The sequence below is a fragment of the Manis pentadactyla genome, chromosome 6, assembly GCF_030020395.1.
Source record: "Manis pentadactyla isolate mManPen7 chromosome 6, mManPen7.hap1, whole genome shotgun sequence".
Classification (NCBI taxonomy): Eukaryota; Metazoa; Chordata; class Mammalia; order Pholidota; family Manidae; genus Manis; species Manis pentadactyla.
Window position 1 is genome coordinate 154,688,352 of NC_080024.1, and position 25,182 is coordinate 154,713,533.

At 39.4% G+C, this 25,182-nt stretch overlaps 1 protein-coding gene across 3 annotated transcripts in view; it reads left to right on the forward strand.

Moving 5' to 3' along the window:
- ZNF407 (zinc finger protein 407) overlaps positions 1–25,182 on the forward strand; it is a 427,068-nt gene that overhangs the window by 286,744 nt on the left and 115,142 nt on the right. For all 3 annotated transcript variants that reach the window (XM_036884103.2, XM_036884100.2, XM_036884102.2), the window contains exon 8: positions 11,752–11,930. In XM_036884103.2, the coding sequence (XP_036739998.2) occupies positions 11,752–11,930 (179 nt within the window). The remainder of the gene's footprint in view (positions 1–11,751; positions 11,931–25,182) is intronic.

The following is a 25,182-nucleotide window of genomic DNA, read 5'->3' on the forward strand; positions in this document are numbered from 1 at the left end:
ATTACGTTTCTAGCAGAGGCAAAACTCAGTGTCGCTTCCTGCCATTTCTTCCTTTTGATTTTCATTGTTCTCCAGTAGAGTGGTGGGTGGAAAGGAGGTTGTTAGGTTTAAAGCAGGTTCTTCCTCTTATTGGTTGTAGATACCTTGAATAGTGTTTGCCTGGAGAAGTAATTTAAGTGGGTGAGAATGGGGGACATGAATGGTGAGGGAAAGATGAGGAGTTGCACCCTCTCTTGGGAATAATGGTGTGTCAGTGTGTGCAGCTCTTATGTGATAAAGCTATCAAAGACATGGTATAGCCATAGGTGATCATTTGAAATCAGTCCAAGTTAGTAAAAAACATTTTGAATAGTGTGGAAAGCAAGATAATTTTATGCCATTATTAATTAAAGATGTCATTAACAGGGGTGGCGGGTGCAGCAGTACGGTAAGATGGCAGGTGGATTTCCCAGCTCTTTTCCAAAATTAGGTTTCATTTTGTGAAGCACAGCCTTTTGTTAGGATTACTGAGACACATGACTCATCTCTGCCATCAAGTCATATTCTCTTTGAGGACATAACCAAAATGATTCACTTTTATGTTTCTTTTTATATGGTAGGCACTAAATAAATATATCTGAAACAAATCCACTTTGAAATTACTAAGCCTATACATATGAAAGCAGACTTATTTACTGTAAACTTTTCTTAAAAAATAAAGCAATAATTAAGCTTAAGTTACTTCTGTTTTGAAAGTGCTTCCCCATGGATCGAAAGGCCGGCCTTGCTCCCATGGCTTTTAGACCAGCATGTAGATGCACAGATGTACGGAGACCTGTGGGTCATGTGTGGTCTGCTGCTGTGGCTGCCATTCAGCGGCTTTCCACAGGCACGTTAACATGCCTGCTGCACGATGAACGTAGCTGTGAATGCTTGGACAGCACTGGAACCTGGAACCTGTGTACTCACATCTGCCTGAGAGCAGTGACACACCATTAGTGGTACATCAGTTGTCATCCTCTGCTATGCTTTCAAGTTCCTTTTTATAAGACACCTCTGTGTTTCAGTATCAGATGATACACATCACGTCACCTTACATCATGTAACAAACAGTAACATAATTACAGCTGAGAAATGGAGAGAAAAATTAACATACATTGGTTTTTTATGTCATAGCATTTGATTTCAAAGAATTTGGATTTATGAAAACAAGAAATAATGCATAAGTCGTCTGATAGGGACTGTCCTATTTAATAGATGGCCACCACTTAGGAAAAAAGAAAAAGAAAATTCATAGAAATTAGAGCAAGGTGATCCAGAAATTATCCAATTAAAATTTGCTTCTGCAGAAAAAAGTCAGAAAATTGTATTTTATGATTACTCCTGATACTATAAACTCTCTTTATCTTAGTAAAAAAAAAAAAAGGGCTTTGGATGACTTTGTAAGTAATGAAATATGCCATTATTTTAAAATACCTATTTTACTTAAATGCCCATAAAACTTACCATTATTGTACATTATTTTTATGATTTGTACTTTATCATTTGAAAAGTCAGAGTCTTAACAACCACCCCCCATTCCCAGACCTCCTCCCCCGCATTCTCCTGAGCTGGCCACTTGGAGTCGTGGTGTTGGCCTGCTGGAAATAACCTCTACACTTCGGTTATTCTTCTCTTTCTTGGTCTGTAGGCAGCCTCTGGCTGTTGTAACAGGACCTGGAAGTTAGCCCAGTCACCCTATTTCCCACCACTCATCTTTTTATGATAGTATTGCTTTTGGTTTTCAAGTGCTTACCTTTACAACTTGACTTAATTTTATGTACTTAAATCTTTAACTGGATTCGTCAAATTAAATCATCTTTATGTAAACATGGAAATCTTTGCATTTAAGGATTTCTACCTCTACTGCCAACTTAGGCCAGCTATGCTGTTTCTTTTATTGTTGGCAGCATTTACATTTGATGTAGTACTATGCAGTCGTTTTCCCAGTACATGTTTTGGTCGTATTTGCTTTACATGTTCAAAACTTAAAGATATTCTCACAAATAATCCAAGTGATCCAAAAATATACCAAGCAAACAAAAATTTCCTCTGACTTGGAAACCTTCCCATAAAAGAATTACCAACCATAGTTTGGTACGGCTTCCTTCTGGATACCCACTTACTGCCTTTATGTATCTATCTATGTATATGGTTTTTAAAAGCTGGAAGGTCCCCTGTATGCTTTTACCTGTTGCTTTGTTTTTGTTTTTTTAACTTGTTAGTATGTTGTGGTAGTTTTTCCATGGTAGTGTGTAAGATCTATCGTACTATATTTCATGGCTTTTGTCCACCAAGGAGGACAAATGATGAGTGTACACAACACAGGCCGCCTCCATCAGCATCTGCTGGGGGAGATTCGCAGGCAGATGCAGCTCCGCTGTCCTCTGCTCAGCCTCTCCCCATGCCGGTTGCCTACCCTCCACAGTGACGAACATGAGCCTGAGAAAGGGGCCGGCCCTTGGGTTCCCTGAGTGGGGGGGTACCGCCCTTAACAATGTGTGTTCACGGCTGTGGTGGAGCCGTCCCGTGATGTGGCCTGTAGCTTGCTGCCTTGTTCTGACACCACTAAGCATTCATTTCATGGCAGGGGAATACCCGCTCTTTTCCTATGATCAGGCTGTGCCCTCCCAACTTTCTACCAGGATGTAGTTGGCTTCCATGAAGTTCTGTTTGAGACCAGCTCCTACTCTGGGAAGCAGGCTTGCAGGTTAACCCATACCTCTCAGCAGTATGAAATCCCATAGTGCCAATCCCATATATCAATGACCCATTCCTGTATTCACAGGGACCTAGTTTCAAATATTCCCCTAGTGTTTGGCCATTGTAATGGTATAATGATTCTCCTTGTGGATAATTTCTAGAAATTGAATTCATAAATCTACAAGTCTGTGTACATTTTAATTTTGAAGGCTATCATCAGTGTCTTCCTAAAGCCTTTGCTAACTGACGCTGTTAGCAGTGGTATTCATTTCCTGCTGATAATTGATGTTATCTGTCTTCTTAAATTTTTCCTCCTGTTACCTTAGGCTTTAATTTGTATTTCCTTGGTTACTGGAGTCATTGATTATCTTTTTTTTTTTTGCAATTTTAAAAAATTGAAGTATAGTTGATATACAATAATATATTGGTTTCAAGTATACAACACAGTGTTCAGCAGTTACACACATTATTAAATCCTCACCCCCACTAGTGCAGTTACTACCTGTCAACATAGAAAGATGATACAAAACTATTGAGTATACTCTCCATGCTGAACTTCTATGCCCTTGACCAACTTATATTATGATTGAGATTTTGTGCCTCTTTATCCCTCTCACCCAACCCACCCACCCACCTATCCCCTCCCCCATGGTAACAGCCAGTCACTTCTCAGAGTCTGTGAGTCTGCTGCTATGTTACTCATTTTTGTTTGTTTGTTTGTTTTGATTTTAGATTCTACATGTAAGTGAAATCATATGGTATTTGTCTTTCTCCACCTGGCTTATTTCACTTAGCGTAATACCTCTAGGTCCATCCATGTTGGCACCAATGGCAGGTTTTTTTTCTTTTTTATGGCTGAATAATATCCTGTTGTGTATATGTGCCACTTCTTTATCTATTCATCTATTGTTGGATGTGTTGGTTGCTTCCATATCTTGCCTATTTTAAGCAATGTGGCAATAAACAGGGGTACATGTATCTATTTGAATCAGAAATTTTGTTTCCTTCAGGTAAATTCTTAGAAGTAGAATTACTGGGTCATATGTTTTTTCTATTTTTAGTTTTTGATTATCTTTTATATACTTATGTAACTATTTGTAGATCTCCAATTATGAATTTCTTGTTTCCAGTTTTTGAGATTTTTATCTTTTTATTAATCATAAGTATTCATTTTGTAGTTTATATTTTAGTAATTTCTTTCTGTGTATATTGCATATATTCTCTTCATTTCTTTGTCCTATCTTTTAACTTTATTTATGATGTAATATGCTATATACCAGTTTTAACTTATATGCAGTATATTTTGCTATACCTGTTTGTACCATTTGGGTTTTGAATTGTATCATAAAAACATTTTCATATTTTCTTCTAGCACTTTTATAATGTAATGTCCTCATGCTAATCTTAAAATCCAAATGGCATTTATTTCTGCATGGTGTAGGACCATAAGAATCAAACTTATTTTTCCCTTTGTAATAGGCAATTGACTCAACACCATTAATTACATAACCTATCATTTCCTCATTGATCTGAAATGACATCTTTATTTCTCATATGTATGGATCTTTGTGCTCTCTATTCTGGTGATGTATTTGGTTCAACATTCCAAATGGCATTTAACTATTTGCCAAATGTTGTTGAGAAAATGTTACATTTGATGCAGAAGAATATGAAATTATTTATTCTTACAGCTTCTAACCAATTTTAAATTTAATCAGCACAAATATCCAGAATCTAAAATTAGTTAGACCCCTTCTCTGTGGGTCCTTTAGGGAGAGTGTAAGTGTAGAGGACTGTATATCTTGAGGGATGCTACATAAATTGTGAAACAAGCCCCGAGCTTGTACACTGGAGCACATTCTTCTAACCTGCAATGACTCGACAGTTTTATGTTCTTCTGTCCCACAGAGATTTTTCCAGTCTTAGACTGTTTCTTTGCTTAGTAAGTTTATAATTAACTACTACTGATTTTTTTAAAAAGTGATAACTTCTCAAGTTTACCTAACATGAAGACTTTCCTTTATTTCCTTTATTAAGGTTTTTCCTTATTCATTTTGGATTATTGTTGTAAAGATAGTAGAAACCCCTTTCCACTGCACTTTTAGATAAATGTACTACAATGCATAAACTTAACTACAGAGTAATTATTTTCAAAGGTAAGAATTCAAAGAGTATATTCTGAACAGGCAGAGAAAATAATTGCGTTTCTAAAGGTGTATGCGTATGTGCACTACGTAACTCTTTTGGGAATCTGCCTTTATTCGGATGAATTGAGGTTGCTTTTTATATATGGTAAGAAAATTGCTAATAAAGATCCAGATAGTTGAACTGTCTTACATTAAATAAAAAGACTAGTGGTAGTAATTTAAAAAATGAATTGAGTACTTACCGTTATTTTCTGAACGTATTCAATCTCACTTACCTTAATCCTTATGAGATACATATGTCATTCCCATTAGGCAACAAAAACATGCCCATGGTCAGAGAGCTCGGGAAGTAAAGTGTTAAGCAAAGCTAACATACTTCATACTTTTTAATGTCAATTTATATATACAACATGCCAGATTGTTACCAGTAGGTCAAGACAAGCATTAATTTCACAGGAGAGAATTTCGGGTGGTGAGGCAGGTACATAGCTTCCCTTGGGGAATAGGAAACTGACACTGAGGTGTCAGGGTGGCTTCTGGGTGCCAGGCTCTCCTCTAGGCACTTCAGCGCATGGACTCTGTGGTGTACTCTCTGCATTTCAGTTTCTTTATCAGTAAGGTGATACTTACTAAGAAATACATGGAAATTGCTTGACTGTGTCTCAGTGATATTATTTACTGCTAGCCCAGGTCTCTCTAGTTCTGTAGTTAACTCAAGATATTTACCATATCAGCAAACACATGACCGCAGTCTAGTGACCGACTCCATGATGGGTTGGGTGGGAACCTGTGATTTGGAAGGAAAAAGAGCAATGCAGAAGGATGGCCACCACCAAAAGTGAGCCCCCTGCCACCCAGGCCACTGGGGCAGATTGGCACATGCACAGACAGACCAACAGACTATCAGAGAAAGTCCAGAATTAGCTTCAAATACAAATAAAATATTGATGAAGGTGGCATTTTCAAGTCAACGGGGGAAAGATGGACAAAAAAACAATATTGAGAAATCTGGTTAACAGCCTGGATCCACCTTTTATGCTACACTCTAGTGTACTTGAAATGGATCTAGTATTTATTATAACATAACACAACTATACAAGTACTAGAACCAAATTTGGGACAGTTCTTTTATAACCCACCAACTCAGGTAGCCATGGAACAAAAGATTGAGCAAAATGGAAACTTTCTTTTCAGCAGAGACCATAAGAAAAGGCAAAAGAAATTATTGGAACTAAAGGGAAAATGTTTTAATTTCTGTCAAAGACCTAGTAAGTCATCTTCTTAATGTCTAAGAGAATGACTGTGAACCATACAGGAAAAAAACATCCAAAAACACAAGCAGACAGTAGGAAAGAAAGTACATATAGCACTTTGATATTTGAAAAGATACTTAACCTCATTCATTAAAAGAGTAATGCAAATTAAAACTTTTAAAATTAAAAATTGAAGCTCCAGTGAGCTACCATTTTTCACTCGCCACATTGGCAAAAATTTGCAAATTTGGTAACACCAATTTCTTGCCTAGTTGGCAAGAAAGTACAGAAAACAGTCTCTCTCAAATGTTGTTGAGGGAAGTGTAAATTGCTACAACTCCTCTGGAGGGCTATTTGGCGAAATTTATCAAAATTACACAGCATATACCCATTGACATTTGAAGCAATTCCACTTGGCATCATGAGATTATCTTGGCATCCGGGGAAGTGGAAAGTGTTTTATAAGAGTATTCATGGCAACCTTGTTTATACTAACAAATGATTGGAAACAACCTTACTCCTCATCAATAGAGGACCAGTTAAAGATAGTATACTGTGTCTATACTGTGAAATACAGCCTGCTAATGAGTAATGAGGAAAGGAAGGCAGAGGAGAGGGAGGGAGGAAGAGAAAGGGTGAAGAGGGGCATCAGGACACCCTTGTGTACTAGAGGAGAAAGAGCCCCGTGCTGCGTTGCCAGGTGTAAAACATGAGCTGCTGAGATGTGTTATATTAACAAATTTGTATGCAAGGAATGGGGGGAAAAGAATATACAGTATATTTCTGGCTTGCAAAAGTTCTTTTTAATTCCCCCCCAAGGATTGATAAGAAGTTGGGACCCGTACCTTCCTGGTGGGTAAGGGTGACCTGGGCAGGGGGACACCACTATACTGCCCACTGTGAGACTTTTTGAGATTTAAAATATGCAAATGTAAGTTTGCTTGACAAATTCATTGTTGCCTTTTTTTAAAAATAAGCAAAGTAATAGACATCAGAGGAGGAAAGAATGTATTCAGGAGAACTTTTTTAAGCTTCTTCCTCCCCAGGTTAAGGAACATGAGTTTAGCTTACGCTGCTTATGTTAATAGGCAGTGAGTGAGAGTGTAGTACTGACAGATAACTTTCTGGAGTTCTAGAAGCACTCATAATACTCCATTTATTATTTTAAAACACATTGCCTTTGAACTGAAGAAAATACTTCCTTTATTACATATTTTTTCTAAGAAGCCCTAAAATTAGTTGTCTCCTTCTGCTAACTGCCCAGCCTGTGATATGTATGTAGCTGTCTCAGATTTTCAACATGTTATATTCCAAAATACAATTCAAAATTTCCTCAGAACATGGAATGCCATTCCCACAAGCCTAGAGCACGTGGGTTGTGGTCCCCACCAGTCCCCCGGGAATCCCTGACGGCTGTGAGGACCTGCCACCTCACCTCCGGGGGTTCCGTGCCCTGGTGCCCGGACTGCCTCTGCCTACCCCTTGCTTGTGCCACATCGCCTTGATTACTGTAGCTTCACAGGAACTTCTGAGATAGGAGGTGTGAGTCCTTCACCTTAGTTCCTTTTAAGCTTGTACTGACCCTTCCAGGTCCTGTGCGTCTCCATATGAACTTCGGGACCAGTGTTCTCAATTTCTGTAAATCGCAGCTGATGTTTTGATAGGGATTGCACTGACTCTGTACATCAGTGTGCGGGTGTTGTCATCTTTATAAAGTCTTCCAGTCTGTGAACGTGGGAGAAAAATAAGCTCTTTACCTTAAAACTCAGTGTCCAGCCGAGAACATTATTCAGTGGCACCTCTGTTGATCCAGTCCAAGGGTGTGTGTGCCCAGTTGGCTTAACTGCTGTTATTTTCTGGAGACCTAGATACGACCCTGTTTGAAGCAAAATCTTAGAACATCCTTCCTTTTCCTACATGACCTCTTCTCGATTAGTTCCACTTAATTTGCCATTTGAATTATTACTCATAAACTGTATTTTCATGAAAAATATTTTTCAGCTGAATATCATGTACACTTAACTTAGCAAAGGTGTCCAATCTAGGCACTGCTCACCGCGTCATTTGACGTTGCTGTGCGTTCGTCTGTATGTTACACGATACTCGCAAGTGTGGGGGCTGAAGCTTGCCCTCCTCTGTAGGTATTCCGCTTTAAATGATATTGGCATAATAGGCTGCAGCTTTTACTGTTCATGGTTGGATTGGAATCGTTTGATTTTGTAGGTGTGAAAGACTCCTTTGTGTTCCAGTAGTTTAAAAAGTTTTATGTTGCATGACATTAGATGCAGAAGAGCAGATTTTTTATTATTATTGTTACTTTTTTATATTAAGGTACATACAATAAAGTACAGAAATCTTAGTGTAAGCTGGATGAATTTTGACATATGTATACACTCATGTCACCATCTCCCAGATCAGCGTATCAACATATCAAACAGAAGAGCAGATTTGGATAACATACAAGTATACTATTATCCACGAAATACATCTTTTTTATTGCAAACAGACATTGCCTCATTTTTCTTCTTGTTTGCGTGTATTTAATGTTTCTTGTATGTGTGTGTATAAGACATAGAATTATAAGTAAGTATATACACAGATACATATGTAAAATACACAACTACTTGAAGTAGCATAAATAAATCTATGTATGTATGCAAGGGTCTGTAATACCTTTTAAAATCTCAAGTTTCACACACTTCTTCATTTTAGTCTGTAGTTTTACATACAAAGAAGACGCTCACCTGTTTTAATCCCCTCTGCGCTCTTTCCTTCCTTCTGCAATGGCCTCCTGATTGTCAGATCCCACGTGCTATGTAGGTACGAAGTGATATCACTTTCTTTTTATCCAAGGTAATACTCTTCTCAAAAACAAAATACTCTGTTTACAAAGTCATCTCTTTCTTCCTTCTCTGAAGATTAGGATTCATTGCTTATATTGTGCTCCATTTAATTAGGCAGCATACCTTAAAATTTGTATATTTTGGTAATTTTAATATCTTCACTTGGTCAGTGATTGTCTCTGACGATTCCTAACGCCTAGCTTTTTCCATAAGGAAATAGTGTAGGTGGTACCTAAGAATCAACAGTCCTAATAAACCGTACTAATTAAGTACAGTAGTAGCTTGTTTCCCACCCCAGTGTCAGTAAACAATGGTGAATTTAGGGGGTGTCTGTGATGCCACAGAAAACAGATGGGAGATCTGCAGACTTAAGGGAGTGATTTGGAACCGTACACCCAGCTCTCTGCGGAATTCAAAGTACGGTCCTTTGCTTTTCAGTTCTCAAAAAAGTGAACAGTGCCTCACCGGCCCGTAGATGTTTCCCATCTTTGTTTCGTCCACACGCTGCAGAGCTGTTAGTCCAAGGGTGCGTATGCATTTAAGAGACCGCAGAGCCCCACCCTTTCTAGAGTGAATGTGCTAGTCTCTTCGGCGTGTAAATACATAAGGAACCGTGTGTGTAACTGAGGCTGCACCGGCCGTGGGCACGGAGGCCTGCTCTCAGATTCCGGGCCGACCCGCCGCGGCCCGCGCCGCTCCGTGGCGGCCGCCGCCGCCCCTGCAGAGCCTCCCAGGAGCCGGCGCTCGGGGCCCCGTGGTCCCGGGGGAGCAAGGCCGGTGGCAGGCACAGAGGGAACCGCAGTGCTTGTTCATTTCTCCCGATTGCGGTGGTTATTCCCAGCAGGGAATGTATACGAAAGCGAGTCTGGCGGTTCCGTAGTGACCAGAAAGCGATGCCCTGCCTGTGCCCCTGTCCCCTCACCCACCCAAGTTCTGAGAGAGACTTAACCCGAAGCTTGACAGCCGTTACCGAAGGCGAGCTGGAAACAGCCGAGCAAACCTGTTGATCCTGTGCTCCTCCTCCTCCTCCTTCTATCTTCTCTTTTTTAAAGGTGTTTGTTGGTATTTTACATTTTTTAAATGTAAACACTAATACACAAATCATTACAATACATCTGGAAAGTACAGAGAAGCGGGCACTGCTGCCGAGCCGCGCGGCCGTCGTGCTGTGCTCACCCTGGCACAGGCGCAGGGCCCAGCCTGACTCGCTCTGCCCGGCTGGGCCTCGCTGGGCACGTCCGTGTGATGACAGGCCCCCAGCTGCAGGGGGAGGGAGATGGCAGAAGTTCCTCCAGAGGAGCCTTTTGGAGCCAGCCTCAGGGCCGTGGCCTACGCAGGAGAGCCTTTCATGAGGGCAGTGTGTACACCTCTGCTGCCCCCAGGCCTCGGTACGGAAGGGCATCCCTGCCCCGTCGTCTGTGGAGTGGTTTTCCTGAGCTCCTCCTTCACTATTCTTCACCTGTAGTGAGTGAATAGATAACGTGTTTACTGAGCCTGTGGGTTCCCAATGTCTGTTGCCTTTCCGTGTGAGTGGTGGTGGCTAATGTGGAATTGTGGGGTCAGAGCCGTGTTCGCCAGAGTTCCCCTGGCTGCACTCCTGAGATGCGTCGTGCTGCAGTTGAACGTCACCCACGAGTGTAACCCCACTGGGAGGCGTGCAGGCGATGCACAGCGACCGAAGCTTGTTGGCAGAACCTTCCTCTCTCTGCTGTGTGTTGCGGGGTGGGTGTGCCAACCGCCATTTCCTTACACCCCCTGGTCATGGAACCTTTTCTTCAGATAACATCTTGCAGGGTTTTGTTCTCTAGCAATACCTCAAGAAACGCTGATGAGTATATTGCTGGGTTTTCTTTTGAATTTAATTTGGCTCTGTAGGAAATCTGAGGCCAGCCTGATTTTTTCTTTCTTTCTTTCTAGTTATCTGCTCCACCACCCACTCGGTCTGCTTGAATTTGTGCACGACCCTTTTTATTACTTTATAGCAAAACAAAAGAAAACCAGATGCATGTGTCTTCAGAAGGTTCTAGGTGTGCGTCTCAGATGCAAAGATGTTGAGAGGAATGAAGGAGCAGGCAGGACAGTTGGCCTCCCAGAGCAGTGTCCTGTTTCCAGCTGTCTGGACATTTCAGGCCTTGCCTTTCTGACCCTGCAGACCGTGGGAGAGGAGCCTACTCCTGTTTTCAGGGGCAGTTTGGTTAGAATGTTTAGGCCCACCGTTGTATTTTTCAGTCCATCACTCTTAAAATCCTACATCGGTACTGAAAACTCACTGGCACTTAACACATTGCCCACACATGGGTTTGGAGGACTGTGTCTAGGTGCATTTTTATCTTTAAACTATTATAGAGCTTTACTTAGAAGCAGCTCACTTGACAGAACTCAAAAGCCAAAGCTGCTGTGTTCTTCATACTCTGAATTTAGTGGGGCTGATGGTGCTGTCCTTTGCACACTCCCTCTCTGGGGACAGGTGCTCTTAGGGGCTAAGGGGATGTCATCTTCAGGTGGTACCAGAATAATTTGATACTAAAATCATAGGACCTGGACTTACATTTTCTGGCCCTGCATAGAAATTGCTAAGGTAAAAGACCAACTTAAAAATTAGCACCAGGCTTACAAAAACAGTCAGCTTCTTAAGGTTAACGTATTGCACAAGTTCATTATTGCATGAGTACCACACTTAGAATAATACTTGACACACAGTGAGGCCTGTGGGAGTGGTAAACTCATGTTTGTGGTCTAACGTCATTGATTTGACCTTAATTCAGTTTACTTTTCCCTCCTTGCTAGATCAAACTGTGCTGAGAATATCCGAAAACACATTTTACATACGGGCAAGCACGAAGGAGTGAAGATGTACAACTGCCCCAAGTGTGACTACGGGACGAATGTTCCTGTGGAATTCCGGAACCACCTGAAAGAACAACACCCTGATATCGAGAACCCCGACCTGGCTTACCTGCACGCAGGTAAGGGGCCTTTGCTGTGGAGTGTGCCCCGCTCCTCGCTGTAGTCACCGTGCTGTGTGTATGTCGCTGTTATTTATTGTGCCGTGGTGGGTATGTGATGGTGTCTGCGTCAAGTCTGAGAGTACACATTCCAGTCCTACCCACTCAGCTGTGAACACAGGTAAAACAAGAGCAAACACGGCAACATGATGCTCACAGGACAACAAATAGTATCAAAAACTCGAGACACAGTGAACTGGAACATAGTAGTTGTTTGAGCTTCATGTTTTGACTAATTGGTAAAATCTTTATCTTTTTTAAACAAATGTTTGTGATTTTGAAATGTCATGCCCTGTCCCTTCATAGCAGTTTTCCAGTGAGTACCTGAAGAGGGAATGAATGTGGCTGAGGAGAGTGTCCAGGAGTGAGGAGCATAGTGCCACTCACTTCCCAGAATCAGGAGGGATCTGTCCTGAGCTCTAGGGCCCCATCGGCCATGGCAGAGGCGGCTCAGGTCAGCCCAGCCTTGTGGATCGGAAATCAGCCGTGGCACCCCGGAATGATCAGGGCTGTAGCACCAGCCGCAGGGCTGAGCGACTCTAATCCTATAGCCCGACTTTTTGTTTGATTCACAAGAATGCCTTGAGTGTTGAATTCTTACTGTGCAGAACAGCAGAGTGATAGGTCATGAGTGTGGGGACCTGTTGGGGGAAGTGCATACCCTGAAGGACACTTAGAGAGTGTTCTGAAATGTTGCCTAGATAGCACTGTATGGCAACAATGCCAGCCGATGCAGGGGATGCTGTGGGCAGGTGCTTTGGGATCAAGCAGAGCTGCGTTTAAGCCCGATTTCTTCCCTTAAAAGAGAATGGCCATGAAGCTCTTAGCCCAGTGCCTTGCATGCCTTACAGGAGCAATGCTGGGGGCAGTGGGCTACGTCAACGGCCCTGGAGATGTGGTAACAGCGAAAGTCACAGGAAATCCCACCCAAGATGTAAGACTCCATTTGCAAATTACGTGAACAGGATTTGCTTATATAGTATCTACGTTAAGCAGAACTTGATGAATAATTTGCATTGGAATAATATTATTAGTACCTTTAACAATGTCTGCATATAAGGTTATTATTAGTTTTCTGTTGGTGTGTTCTTCAAATTTCTCTGTTTATGCTCATGGCGATCGGCTTTTTAAAGTAATGGTAGAGTGATTTGGTAATCTCTCTTATGTTTGAAAACAAAAACATAGGCCAGTACTCTTGGCATTCTGGTGAGGTTGTTACTGAAAAAGTGTTAAACTAGATGGTTTAGCAATTTAGTTCATGAAAACACATAAAAGTCAACGTGAAATATCTTCCTGCTGTCAGTACCTATGGGCTCTTCATTAATGTGACTGCATAGCAATACAGACGCCAGAGACATGGCCGAGCAAAATGGTCCAAACTGATGGTGGATGTCAGCAAAGGAGCCCTTTCAAGGCAGTGTCCTGTGCCTGCTTTTCAAGGTCCAGGACTGAGGCATTCTGTCTCTCCCTTGCATTGCACCGACTTGACATTACAAATGGGCTATTTCCCTAAAATAAAGTTGTTCTCTAACTTTTAAATAAAGTAAACAACAAAGAAAGGGGGAGGAAGCTAATTGCAGACCATAGAAATATTTTCCTTTTGTTGTTCTGCACAGAAAGGATGAACTGCTTTGCTGATGCCCTCGCTGCCGTGGTGATGCTGAGTGTTTCTTGGTGATATGTTTTGAGATACTACCTACTAGTGTAGAAGAGCTTTAAGAAAAATTATCCTAGTTTCCTTGTGTATGTGTGTGATGCTCACTGTGTATGATCCTAGTTTTGTGTTTACATTTTTATAACTCTGTTAGAGACTTATCTCCATAAGTTACAGTAGTGATCCATGATCTTTTCACAAACGGAATCCAAACGGCACACACAGGTGTGGGTTTTTCGTCCCCTGTGTGCGTGATGATAGTGCTTTTCAGTAACATTGTTGCGCTGAGAAACCTAGCTTGGCTCACGGAGAACTTTAAAGAGGTGCAGGTTTTCTGGATTGATTGACTTTTTAACCTCATAATTCTAAATCACCTGTAATACATGATTTGAAAGGATATGAAACGAGCACTCCTCAATATCAGGTAAGATATGATCAAGCTGTTGCTGTTCCTCATGCTCTGTTGCTGGGTAGAGGGACGGGGCACCACGGTGGACAAATCCCTGGTGGGTGGTGTTGGGAAAGGTCATTGCGGTGGCATAAAATCTTAAGAGTAGTTTATGGTGAGTCCTGAAGAATACTGCCAATTGTGTTCCCTGATATCTACACTATTAATGTGTTGACAGTTTTGTAACCCAAGATTCAGTGAAGCATATTATACAGTTCTTTTAATAAAAAGGTTAAATTTACAACTACCCCGAAACAAACAAAATCACTCTGATGTTGACTTGCTATCTCGTGTTTATCAAAGACCTAAAAGACCATTAGAAAGAAGCCATTAAACAACAGCAACAAAAAAGATTGGAAATGGTGTCATGTGGGGTATTTTAAATTTTAGTTCAGATAGTATTTGGAAGTGTGTATGTTAAAATAAGGTATTTGATTTTGTTGGAAAACAGTGCTATATAGGAAGAGGTTTTCCTGTCATTGTGGCTTCTCTGGGTGCGTCCGCACTGAGGTAAGCCAGTGGCTGCGAGGTGATGTTCATGCAGAGGCTGCGGGACCAGGCTCGCGTGCCCGCACACCCTTCAGAAAGCGCTGGCGGACCTCTGGACATCCCCGAGCTTCAGCCCTCTCGCTGGGTGGTTAGGGGTGTGAGTTGACCATCTCAAGTCCCTCCAAGCGATGGCGTCTGGGTTCCTGTAGGCACAGCACCCAGGGCCGGAGCCTTGGCTCTCCTTCCCTTGTGGGGTGACGTTGGAAGCAGGGTCTCGGCTCTCCCACCTGTCAGATGGGGCTATGGTGCCCATGGTGTTTCCATACACTCTGAAGGGGGTAGCACCACATGTAAGCTGTTGGGCGTGATGATACTTGGCATTCACGTTGCTGGGTTTTCTTTTCAGTGGCTCCTGTGGATGACTCGTTGTCATTTTTCTCAATTATTTTTGGGAACTAGAAGAATGATTTTGGCATCATTTTCTATATCATACACCAGAGAAGTAAAGGCTGCATATAAGCTTTAGTTTTGGTTGCAGCTTTGTTTGCAAAACAAGATATAAATGGTTTTTTATTTTTCTAAATGAAAGTGGATTATTTAGAAGTGTGCTTTTTTATTATATTTTGGAATTTTCTGGTTGTCTTTTTGTTAACTATTGAAACAGTAATATAAATGGGTTTCTTGCTTATATTTACTATGCTTACGGAATGTATTCTGAATCATGTCAGCCCCCTGAAATTTATGTGTGCTTTCTTCATGCCCAGCATACGGTGAGTGTGGTACACATCAGAGACACGCTAGAAAGGACTGTGAGCAGTGGTGGGTCTGACGCCACACTCCGGGTTCTCTGTGCACCACTTATATCAAGCTCCCTCGCTGTGTCATACAGATAGGCTGTATTTTTGCTGATATTTTTTTATAGCAGCTCTATTAACTGTTAAGATAGGTGTACTAAGAGAGGTATATTCACTCTGATTGTGACTTTGTCTATTTTTCTTTTTAATTCTGTTCATTTGGCTTTATATATTTTGAAGATATATTGCTGGGTACTTGGAACTTTAGGATGGTCTTACACACATACACACCTACGATAAAGAATGCTTGTGTTCCCTTGTACTTGGGAAAGGTTCCTTCTTATTTGTGGCAATGCCTCCTGCCATCACTCTGTGTTTCATACTCTTACAGCTACAGAAGCTTCCCTGTAAGCAGCACATAGCTGCATTTTGTGTCTTTATGTGCTGTGACAATTTTAATCTTTTACATGAAAGTCTTTAATTTAGTACTTATACTTAACATAATCACTGATATATTCATCGTAGTCAAAAATCAGAACTCCCCAGATGTCCATCAAGTTACATGTGTGAAGGCTGTGTATTTACCTAGTGGGATTCGGTGGCAGTGAGAATGAATTCAACTAAAGGAACGATGCAAATGAATCTCACATAGCATCACTGGGTGAACTAAGCCAGACACAGAGTCATATATTCTCTATGATTCCACTTGTGTGAAATGTAAACACAGCCAGAATGACTTGGTGGTGTTAGCAACCAGGGTGCTCCCCCATGAGGGCAGCCAGCGCTGGGATGGGGAGTGACACTCTTTATTCCTGGGGCTGGGACATGGTTGTGTTCAATTGGAGAAAATTCTCAGGCTCATCTATGAGTTGCATGCTTTTCTTAAAACACAGGATTCCTCTAGCCCCCAGATTTCTAAAGATGTTCATTTAAGTCCACTCTAGATCTAAGATGATGCAGTTTTTACAGTAACATTAGTTCCCACAAATTGACTTCAGATTAAAAATGGCCAGAATTCTTTGACATTGTACATTGTAATTTATTTTCTATTTAGTGAAATCCATTTCAGCTAAAAAATTATCTTTTTTTGATCTTCTTATAGCTTTAACAACTGTATTTCTACCATCTGTTATCCATGAATAAGCTTGCTGTTCACTCACTAATCCTTGGGAAAGAATTAAATACACTTTATGTTGCAGTTCAAGTGACCTTCAGTTGGACTTGGGTGGTTATATCTCAGAATATTTAAGACATTACCTGAAAGAGGGGAGTGTAGTCTTTGCCAAATTCTTTGTCCTTCTCTTTTTAGCCCCTCTATTTTTAACTTAAGCATTAAGTGATGATGTGTTATTTTACTAGCTTCCTTTGTTTTTCTACTATCATAGTTTTTTAAATCATACTTAAATGGATAAGATTTTTATCGGTTCTTATATATTAAGATTTAATCATTAAAAAAATATACCTTAGATTATTACCTGCAAGTGGGATAGCACATAAATCTATCATATTCCCTTCACACATCAGGATTTTCATATTCTTCTTTAAGTTAATCCATTTTTTAGTCTCTATGACATGTGTTATTTAACTGCATCTCATAGCAGTTCCCTCACCCAGTTACAAGAATATGAATGTGAAAGTCTGACTTTTACCAAAACTCAAAACTCTTTTTCTTTCTAATGGTAACTAATTCAGTACCGTTTAAACTGTACTTAACTGATCCCTTAATTCTCTCCAAGTGCATCGCTTTTTATTTAGGCAGATTGCATTTCATATTCCACCTCTGAGCGCATTTGCTTAATCTAGCGCAGTTAGGATGAAACAGCCATACAGCCTCTTGTAGCTTAACCATTCCCTCTCATTTAGCGATACATTCAAATTTCCCCATATAAAAGATTTTCTTCATCATTAATTAAAAACATTAGCGTTCTCATGTATAGAGCCTGGTAGAATGTAGTCTTTGCCAGATTCTTTGGCCTCTATTTTTAACCCCATTCCTTTCATCCCTTTTGTTAGTTGGATGCTCTGACACGTGTCATGACATTCTGAACAATAATTCATTTTCTGAAAAGGTCCAAAAATCTCAGAAAATCCTGACAGTTTCTCATTGGTTCTCCCTTATATAAACCAATTATTACTTCAACTTAAAAAGGAACAAAATTTTTTCTGACATGATTGCCTTTGGTAAATCCATGCTGACTCACTCCTATTAAATTGTACTTCTCCAGATGTATCATTAAGCTCATCCATAAGTATCATCTCAAATTTATTTCCTAATATAGATGTTAGACTTACAGCTCTATAATTTTCAGCCTCTCCCCTCTTTCTTTTTAACCTTCAGACTGGATTCCTTGTTTTCCAGTCTCCTGATACTTCATCACTAACAAAAGATTTCCTAAAATAATTAACAGTTCAACAATTTGATTCTTTAACCTCAGACATCACCCATGGGTTAATTTACTATTTTTCTTAACTGCTGCTAAATGTCTTTGTTCCTTTCAAACTGCTGTCTAAACACTCTGACTCCTTCTGTAAGGCGGCGTCCTCGGCGTCCATCATGCAGGGCGGATTTGATATTTTGGTAACTGGCCTTTCTCTCCACTCTCCTTCTCACACTCCCTCCTGCTGGAGTTCCTAAGTTTAGAACTATCTTCCACGCTTCGTAGTCAATGGGTGAATAATGCCAAAGCAGTATTTTTCATCCACCTACTTTTTTCAGTGATAGGATCGCTATCCAGGGTTATCTCATTGCTGGATGTTTATCAGTAAACATACTGTTTACTGATGAGTTAAGCAGACTTTCTCAACTCATCATTATTATATTGAATAATATAATTAAATAGGTTTTTTGTAAGCTTTCTGCTTATCCGTTCTTAGTTTAAAATTTTATCTGTTTAAGGATAAATATGTTGTCTCTAACTTTTCTTCAGTATGTCCCAAAGCTTCACTTACTTGCTTAACTCTGAGGAGCAGGGTTAAGGAAGTACTTGCCTCTCTCTGTCTATCTGGTCCACCCTTCTGCCCCTTCTTCCCACAGTCCTGCTGCAGTAGAGCCGTCTGATCGTTCTGGAGTAATGAAAATTGTATTTATGTATGGGCTGTTATTTCAGATGGTTGTATGTAGTACTGGCAACTATATTGCTTTGCACTGTCACATTTTACATTTTCAATTACAAAGAGGAAGGGTAGTAACTGTGTCTGTGCCGAACTTTTCACTAAGCCATTGAATCTTCACAACAAATTTCTTTGGTGGGCATTATACCCAATTTAATGATTTTAAAAAAATGGATCTTCAGGAGGAGGATACTTAACTACAGTATGGCCGATTGAAACCCATGCCTGTTTGTGCTAAAGGTTATTCAGTTCCATACCCTGCATGTATAGGAGCTTTGAAAAATCAGCATCTGGGGGTTAATGAAGTTCTTACCAAGGAGGCCTTAGAATTTTGGCATTTTTAAGACCAGATAATCTGAAAACATGTACTATGCATGAGCACATAATAATAATAATAATAATAATAATAATAAGACACCAGGGTAAATGTTGCCACAGTTGTACCTCTGCTGCTGAGTACAGAGCCTGGTGGTTGGGTGGATGGGTGGATGGATGGATAGATGGGAGAGGAAGCCAGACAAGCTAGGTTTTAGTTTCCTGGCTTTATGGCAATTGAGATGCGTGACTTTAAGCAAGTGACTCAATCATTCTGTGTCTGTATTCTCAACTACAAAATGAATAATAGCTTCTCTTTTGAATATCAAATTAAATAATATATGCAAAAGAACTTTGGAAATTATCACTGATACTGAGATTTTCTTTAAAAAAAAAGATAGGCTCTGTTATTGTTGTTTTAATAGGAAAGTAGAAGGAAAGGATGAGAGTGACTTTTTGCATTTATTTCAAATTGCTGTTAAGAGTATAGCATGAGCATATTTCCAAACTTAGGGCTAGAAGGGGTCTATATAAAACTTTTTTCAGAGTAGAAGCTTATCACTTAATTTATTTTAATTATTTCTACTCTTTGTTACCTACTATACTCTGTATTTTTAAAACTTTATACAAAAGAATATGATCCTGAAATAGTGTCCTTAATAGTGTGTACCTTAATATTTCGTGAAGTCCTTAATGGCATTTATAGCATTTAAAATAAAGTCAGAGTACACAATTGAAATACATCTTTTGTTAGTGACACCTAATAGAATTGGCTGAAGATACCTGAAATTCATGTAAATACATTCAGTTAATCATTTTTAATGGATCTCAGGCCCATAGGGCACTCAGACGCATCCCCTAGCTACATGGCCTTAAAGAAAAGTTTTAAAATGATGCTCATTTTCTTTCAAAAAGAACACTCTATCCTTGTCTTTCCTGGGAGGCCTCGCCAAGTATAATCGCCCTCTAATGTAGCTCAGGGCCCATTAAAACTCCCTTTCAGGCTTCTTTCCCTGCTGCCACAGGGTCACACCGGCACACAGTGTGACCGCCCTGTCAGCGGGCAAAACTGTAATCTTATCTACACTAACATTTGCAGCATTCATGAACTGAATTCTGAAAGTTAAAATAGTAAAAAAAAAGAAACCAAGTTGTGATCTTATCCCCCCTGACAACTTCATTAATCAAAATTTTAAGGGAAAAAATTGATTGTGGAAAGTTATAGTGGGGACAGTATGATTTTATCAGGTAATTGATGTGGCATTTATTTTTATATAGACTTTTTATCAACTGCTTAATTCAATATAATTTATTTATTTTTAAATTGCACACACTCTCACAGACCTGTCGTGACCCCAACTAAAATGCGGTTTTATACGAGGGAAATAAGGTAGGTGTTGGCAAGTTCCTACTGTTGATTCTACCTAACGGATTACTGTTCCCACTAAGCCATGTAATGAAGAACAGCATTACCAGTTTTCCAAATGATGAGGAACATTTAGTTATATTCTTTAATTAGCTTTGAAATTCAGTTCAGACAGTGTAAAAATGCACATTCTTACTCATTTGCAATTTCATTTAGTTCTATTTTTAGTGAGCAAAATTACCATTTATCAAGTTTTCCTTGTTTTAAGTTTCCATGTTGAAAAAATTTTAAATGTACAGAAAAATTACAAAAATAATACAGAGAGCGCCCATATATCTTTTGCCCACCCTGCCCAAATGTTAACATCATGTATAACCACAGTATAGTTACTGGAACTGGAGACATTACCATCAGTACAATACTGTTTTCTAGACTCTATTCTTTAGTCAGATTCCACCAGTTTTCCACCATGTCATTTTTCTCTTCCCGAATTCACCCAGTTTAGGACCTAACACACCCTTTAGTGGGTGTGTCTCCACAGTCTTGTGCAGCCTTGGGCGGCGTTCAGTCTCTCATTGTCTTTCATGACATTGACACCTCTAAAGAATATGGATCCCTTATTTTGTAGAATGTCCATTGTTTTGCATTTGTCTGCTTTTTGCTCATGATTCAATTGAGTTTTTTTAAGAATGCTCAGAGTAGTAGATGTGCATGTTAGGGGGTGCATTACGACAGATGATATAACCTGGATCAGTTGAGTAATGTCTCCATATTTCTCCACTACAAACTTACCTGTTTTCTCCTTTTTAATTCATATCCATCACAGTAGAGATACTTTCAAATCGTGCAATAGCCTGTCTTACCTAAAGCATTTGCCCACTAATTTTGATATTCATATTGGATCTTCCTGCAGCAAGATCTGTGAAGTTCTAATGGTGATTTTCTCTTTCCTTTATAATTTCTACATTTAATTGGAATTATTCTTTAAGGAACTCTGTCCCTTTTCTCACAATTATTTTTTATTCCTTTTATTTTTATCAATATGGACTTGTTTCACTGTACTGTTTATAATCCTGTATCCCTGTTACTCGTTTTCCTGCTCGAACCTCTCCAGCCTTGGCTGGAACACTGAGCACCCCTTTGGGGGGCCCCTGTGCCCTTCGGCGTGCTGGCGTCCTTCCAGGCGAGTCTGCTTACTTGCCAGCACCACAGTGTGCTCCCTGCCCATCTGGTGGCTTCTCTGCCCAGGTTCTAGAATCAACCTCTTCTTTAAGGAGCCTTGGCTCCTTTTACTGGAGGAGAGTGCTTAGGAACTAAGATGCGTGCACTGTTTACTCACTGCTTCTCTGCCCCTTTGCTCGTAGGCCTTCTCAGCAGACAGACCAGGAAATGTAGTGTGCATGTGGCCCCCTGCGTTCCCATTAACATACTTAGTTTCATCCATCTCTGTATCTAAAACATAAATGATCTTAATCCTAAACACAAGAACTAAAAGTATAAAAACCCTTAGAAGAAAATATGTGAGCAAATCTTTATGACCTTCAGTTAAGTAATGGTGTCTTAGGTAGGATACCAAAAGCATTCAGACTTCGTCAGAATTAAAAACTCTGCCTCAAAGGATACCATCAAGATAATGGAAGGAAAGCCTTTCAAATGGAAAAAAATTTGCAAATCTATCTGATAAGGGACTTGTATCCAGAATATGTAAAGAGCCCTTATAACTCGACAATAGCAAGGCAAATAACCTGATTAAAAATGGGGAAAGGGTCTGAATAGCCGTTTCTCCTAAGAAGATATATAAATGGCTGATGAACACATGAAGAGATGCTCAGCATCATTACTTGTTATGGAAATGCAAATCAAGACCACAGTGAAATATCCCATCTAGGTTGTTTACTCTTTTTGGCAGTTATAAATATTGCTGCTATAAACATTGACATACAGGTTTCTGTGTGAATGTAAACTTATTTCTCTTAGGTATATACCTGGAAATAAAATACCTGGATGACATGGTATATATATATATTTAATGCTTAAGGAAAACTGTCAATCTGTTTTCCAAAAGTAACACTGTTTTATATGCTCACCGGCAGTGTATGAGAGAGTGCAATTTGCTCCATATCTTCACTAAACCTACGATTGTCAGTTTTGTAGAAGTCATTCTAATAGGAGTTTAGTGGTTTTCGTGGTTATAGTTTGTATCTGATTCACTGATGATGTTGATTATGAGTGTTTATTTGCCATATGTATATTTTCTTTAATGATATGTCTTATGAAATATTTTGCCCCTTTTGTTCATTGGGTTATTAGGTATTAATATATTTTTGATACAAAACTATTGTCAGATACATGATTTTCAAATACTTTCTCTCAGGCTATGACTTGTCTTCTTTTCCTCTTAATGGTGTCTTTCACAGAGCAAAAGTCTCTAATACAATAGCACCCCCTCTCCCTCTGTCTCAGTCACTTGGTCAGCTGTGGTCCAGGAGTGGCTGCCCCTCCTTGACCACCATCAGAAGGTCAGTAGCAGCCTGAGTCTGCGTCACAGTGCCCAGGTCCTCCCCGCTCACTGCCTCCCACCGCGTGGCCATTTCAGCATCTTGCACCATCACAAAAAGGGAGTGCAGTACAGTAAGGTATTTTAAGAGAGAGACACACACACCATTCTCTTAGCTTTCATTACAGTTGTTATGATCTGTTTGTTATTGGTTATGGTTATTAATTTCCTACTGTGCCTAATTTATAAATCGAGCTCTATCACAAGTATGTATAGGAAAATGGTATTACACATAGAGCTCCATACTATCCACAGCTTCAGGCATCCAGTGGGCGTGTTGGAACCAATCCCCCTTGGATAAGGAGGGACTACTGTATTCATGAGGTACAGTTTATTAATGATTTTTCTTTCTGGTTTGTGCTTTTGATAAAGTATCTAAAAACTATTTGCCTAAATTGAGTTACAAGGATTAACTCCTTTTGAAGGAGTAAATCTTTAGTGTATTTTCTTCTAGAAGCTTTATGCTTCTGTATTTTATATTTAGTTCTATGATCTATTCTGTTTCAACTTCTGTATAATGAGGTATATGCAAGGGTTTCTTTTTGCATATAGGTGGCTTGTTTTTTTTTGAGCAAAATTTGAAAACACTATCCTTTCTCTAGAGAACTGCCTTTGCACTTTGGTTGAAAATCAGTTGGCAATATTTCTTTGAGTCCATTTCTTTCCTTTCTATTACCATAGCAACTTCTAAAATTAAGCATCTATGGACTTTAAATTTTATCCTTCACTTCCACAGATCCATCTCCTCGTTGCTGTGTAATCTAATACAAACTCACTGAGGATCTGATCTGCCACCATCTTGTCCTTGTGCTGATGATTTTTGCACTGAGAGGATATTAATGAGCCTGATATGTGTTATAACCAATGATTCAAAAAGTCTTACAAACAAATAAAATGAGATATGCATATTTACATTTAGAACATAGTGACGAGTGAAAGTTTTAATCTTTAATATTATTGAATAAGAAAATCCTTTTATTGTTTTGCTTATATGATTCTTCTCTGATCAGCTCTGCCATCACTATAGACAGTACTCACCAATATCATATTTTGTATTCATCATATTTTTCTTATTAGCTAAGAAATCCACCTTAAAAGTAATTTACTCCAACCACGCCACACCTATTAGGAGGGCTACTATCAAAAACAAAATGACAAGTATTGGCAAAGGTGTAGAAAAATTGAAACCTTTGTGCACTGCTAGTGGGAATGTAAAATAGTGTGGCTTCTCTGGAAACAGTGTGGTGGTTCCTGAAAAAATTAAAAGTAAAAATACCATATGATCTAGCTATTTCCACTGAGTATAAAGAAATGAAAGCAAATCTTGAGATATTTGTATACCTTCATTTCACACCAACATTATTCACAATAGCCAAAAGGTAGAAACAACCCAAATGTCCATAAATGAATAAAATGATATAAGAGAAGGTGGAGGTGTGTGGTCTATACATAAAATGTAGTATTATTCTGCTTTAAAAAGGAAGGAAATTCTGACACTTGCTACAACATGGATGAGCCCTGAGACATTATGCTAAGTGAAATAAGCCAGCCACAGACACAAATACTGTATGATTTCCCTTACATGAGGTACAAGGTTGGGCAAACTCATAAAAACAGAAAGGAAGATAGTGGTTGCTGGGGAGTGGGGACATGGGGAGTTGTTTAGTAGGTACAGACTATGAAAATTTGCAATATGAAAAAATTCTCAAAATTGTACAGCATCATGAATATACTTAACATGTACACTTAGAAATGATTAAGATGTAAATTTTACTTGACATGGATTTCACCACAGTTAATTTTTTATAATTACGGATACAAAAAAAATTACTCTTTTCTTTATTTTCTGTGCATATCCATATTAGAAAATATTAAATAGGTATTTCTGTTGGTGAGGGGTCATTAGAGAAGGGAGTTGATTGGGATGGGGAAAATGAAAATGGGGACATTAATACAGAAATTATACTAATTGGCTTGAGACTCTAAAATTAAATAGACCAAAAAGATATTACATGATACATGCTGATCAGCATCTGAAGTAGGGAAATCGATTAAGTAAATTTGCAAAGTTAATTTATTCAGTAAAAAATATGAAGAAGGAAACTATTTTAGCTTACAGACATGCTTACATTTCTTATTTTTCCTTTTTCTTTTTTTTTTTTTGTTCTAAGTAAGATTAAAAACACTTAAACACATTCTTTTAATAGATGAAAATCCATCATAGTAGAGAAGTCACTTAAATCACCTCATAGCTTTTATTGCAGCAGAATATAGCACAGAACCCAACCAGATAAAACAGTATTTTTGACGGCTGGTCTAGAGCCTTCCTCAAAAGCCCTGCTCAGGCAGCCTCGCCCTTGTTGTGGCTGTTACTGCCATTGGTTGAGTAGCATGTCACTGTGATTGGCAGAAAGTCATTCTTTCATCTTGTGAAAAAAATAATCATTTTTAGTGCATGCTTAAAATAAAAACCTGGCAT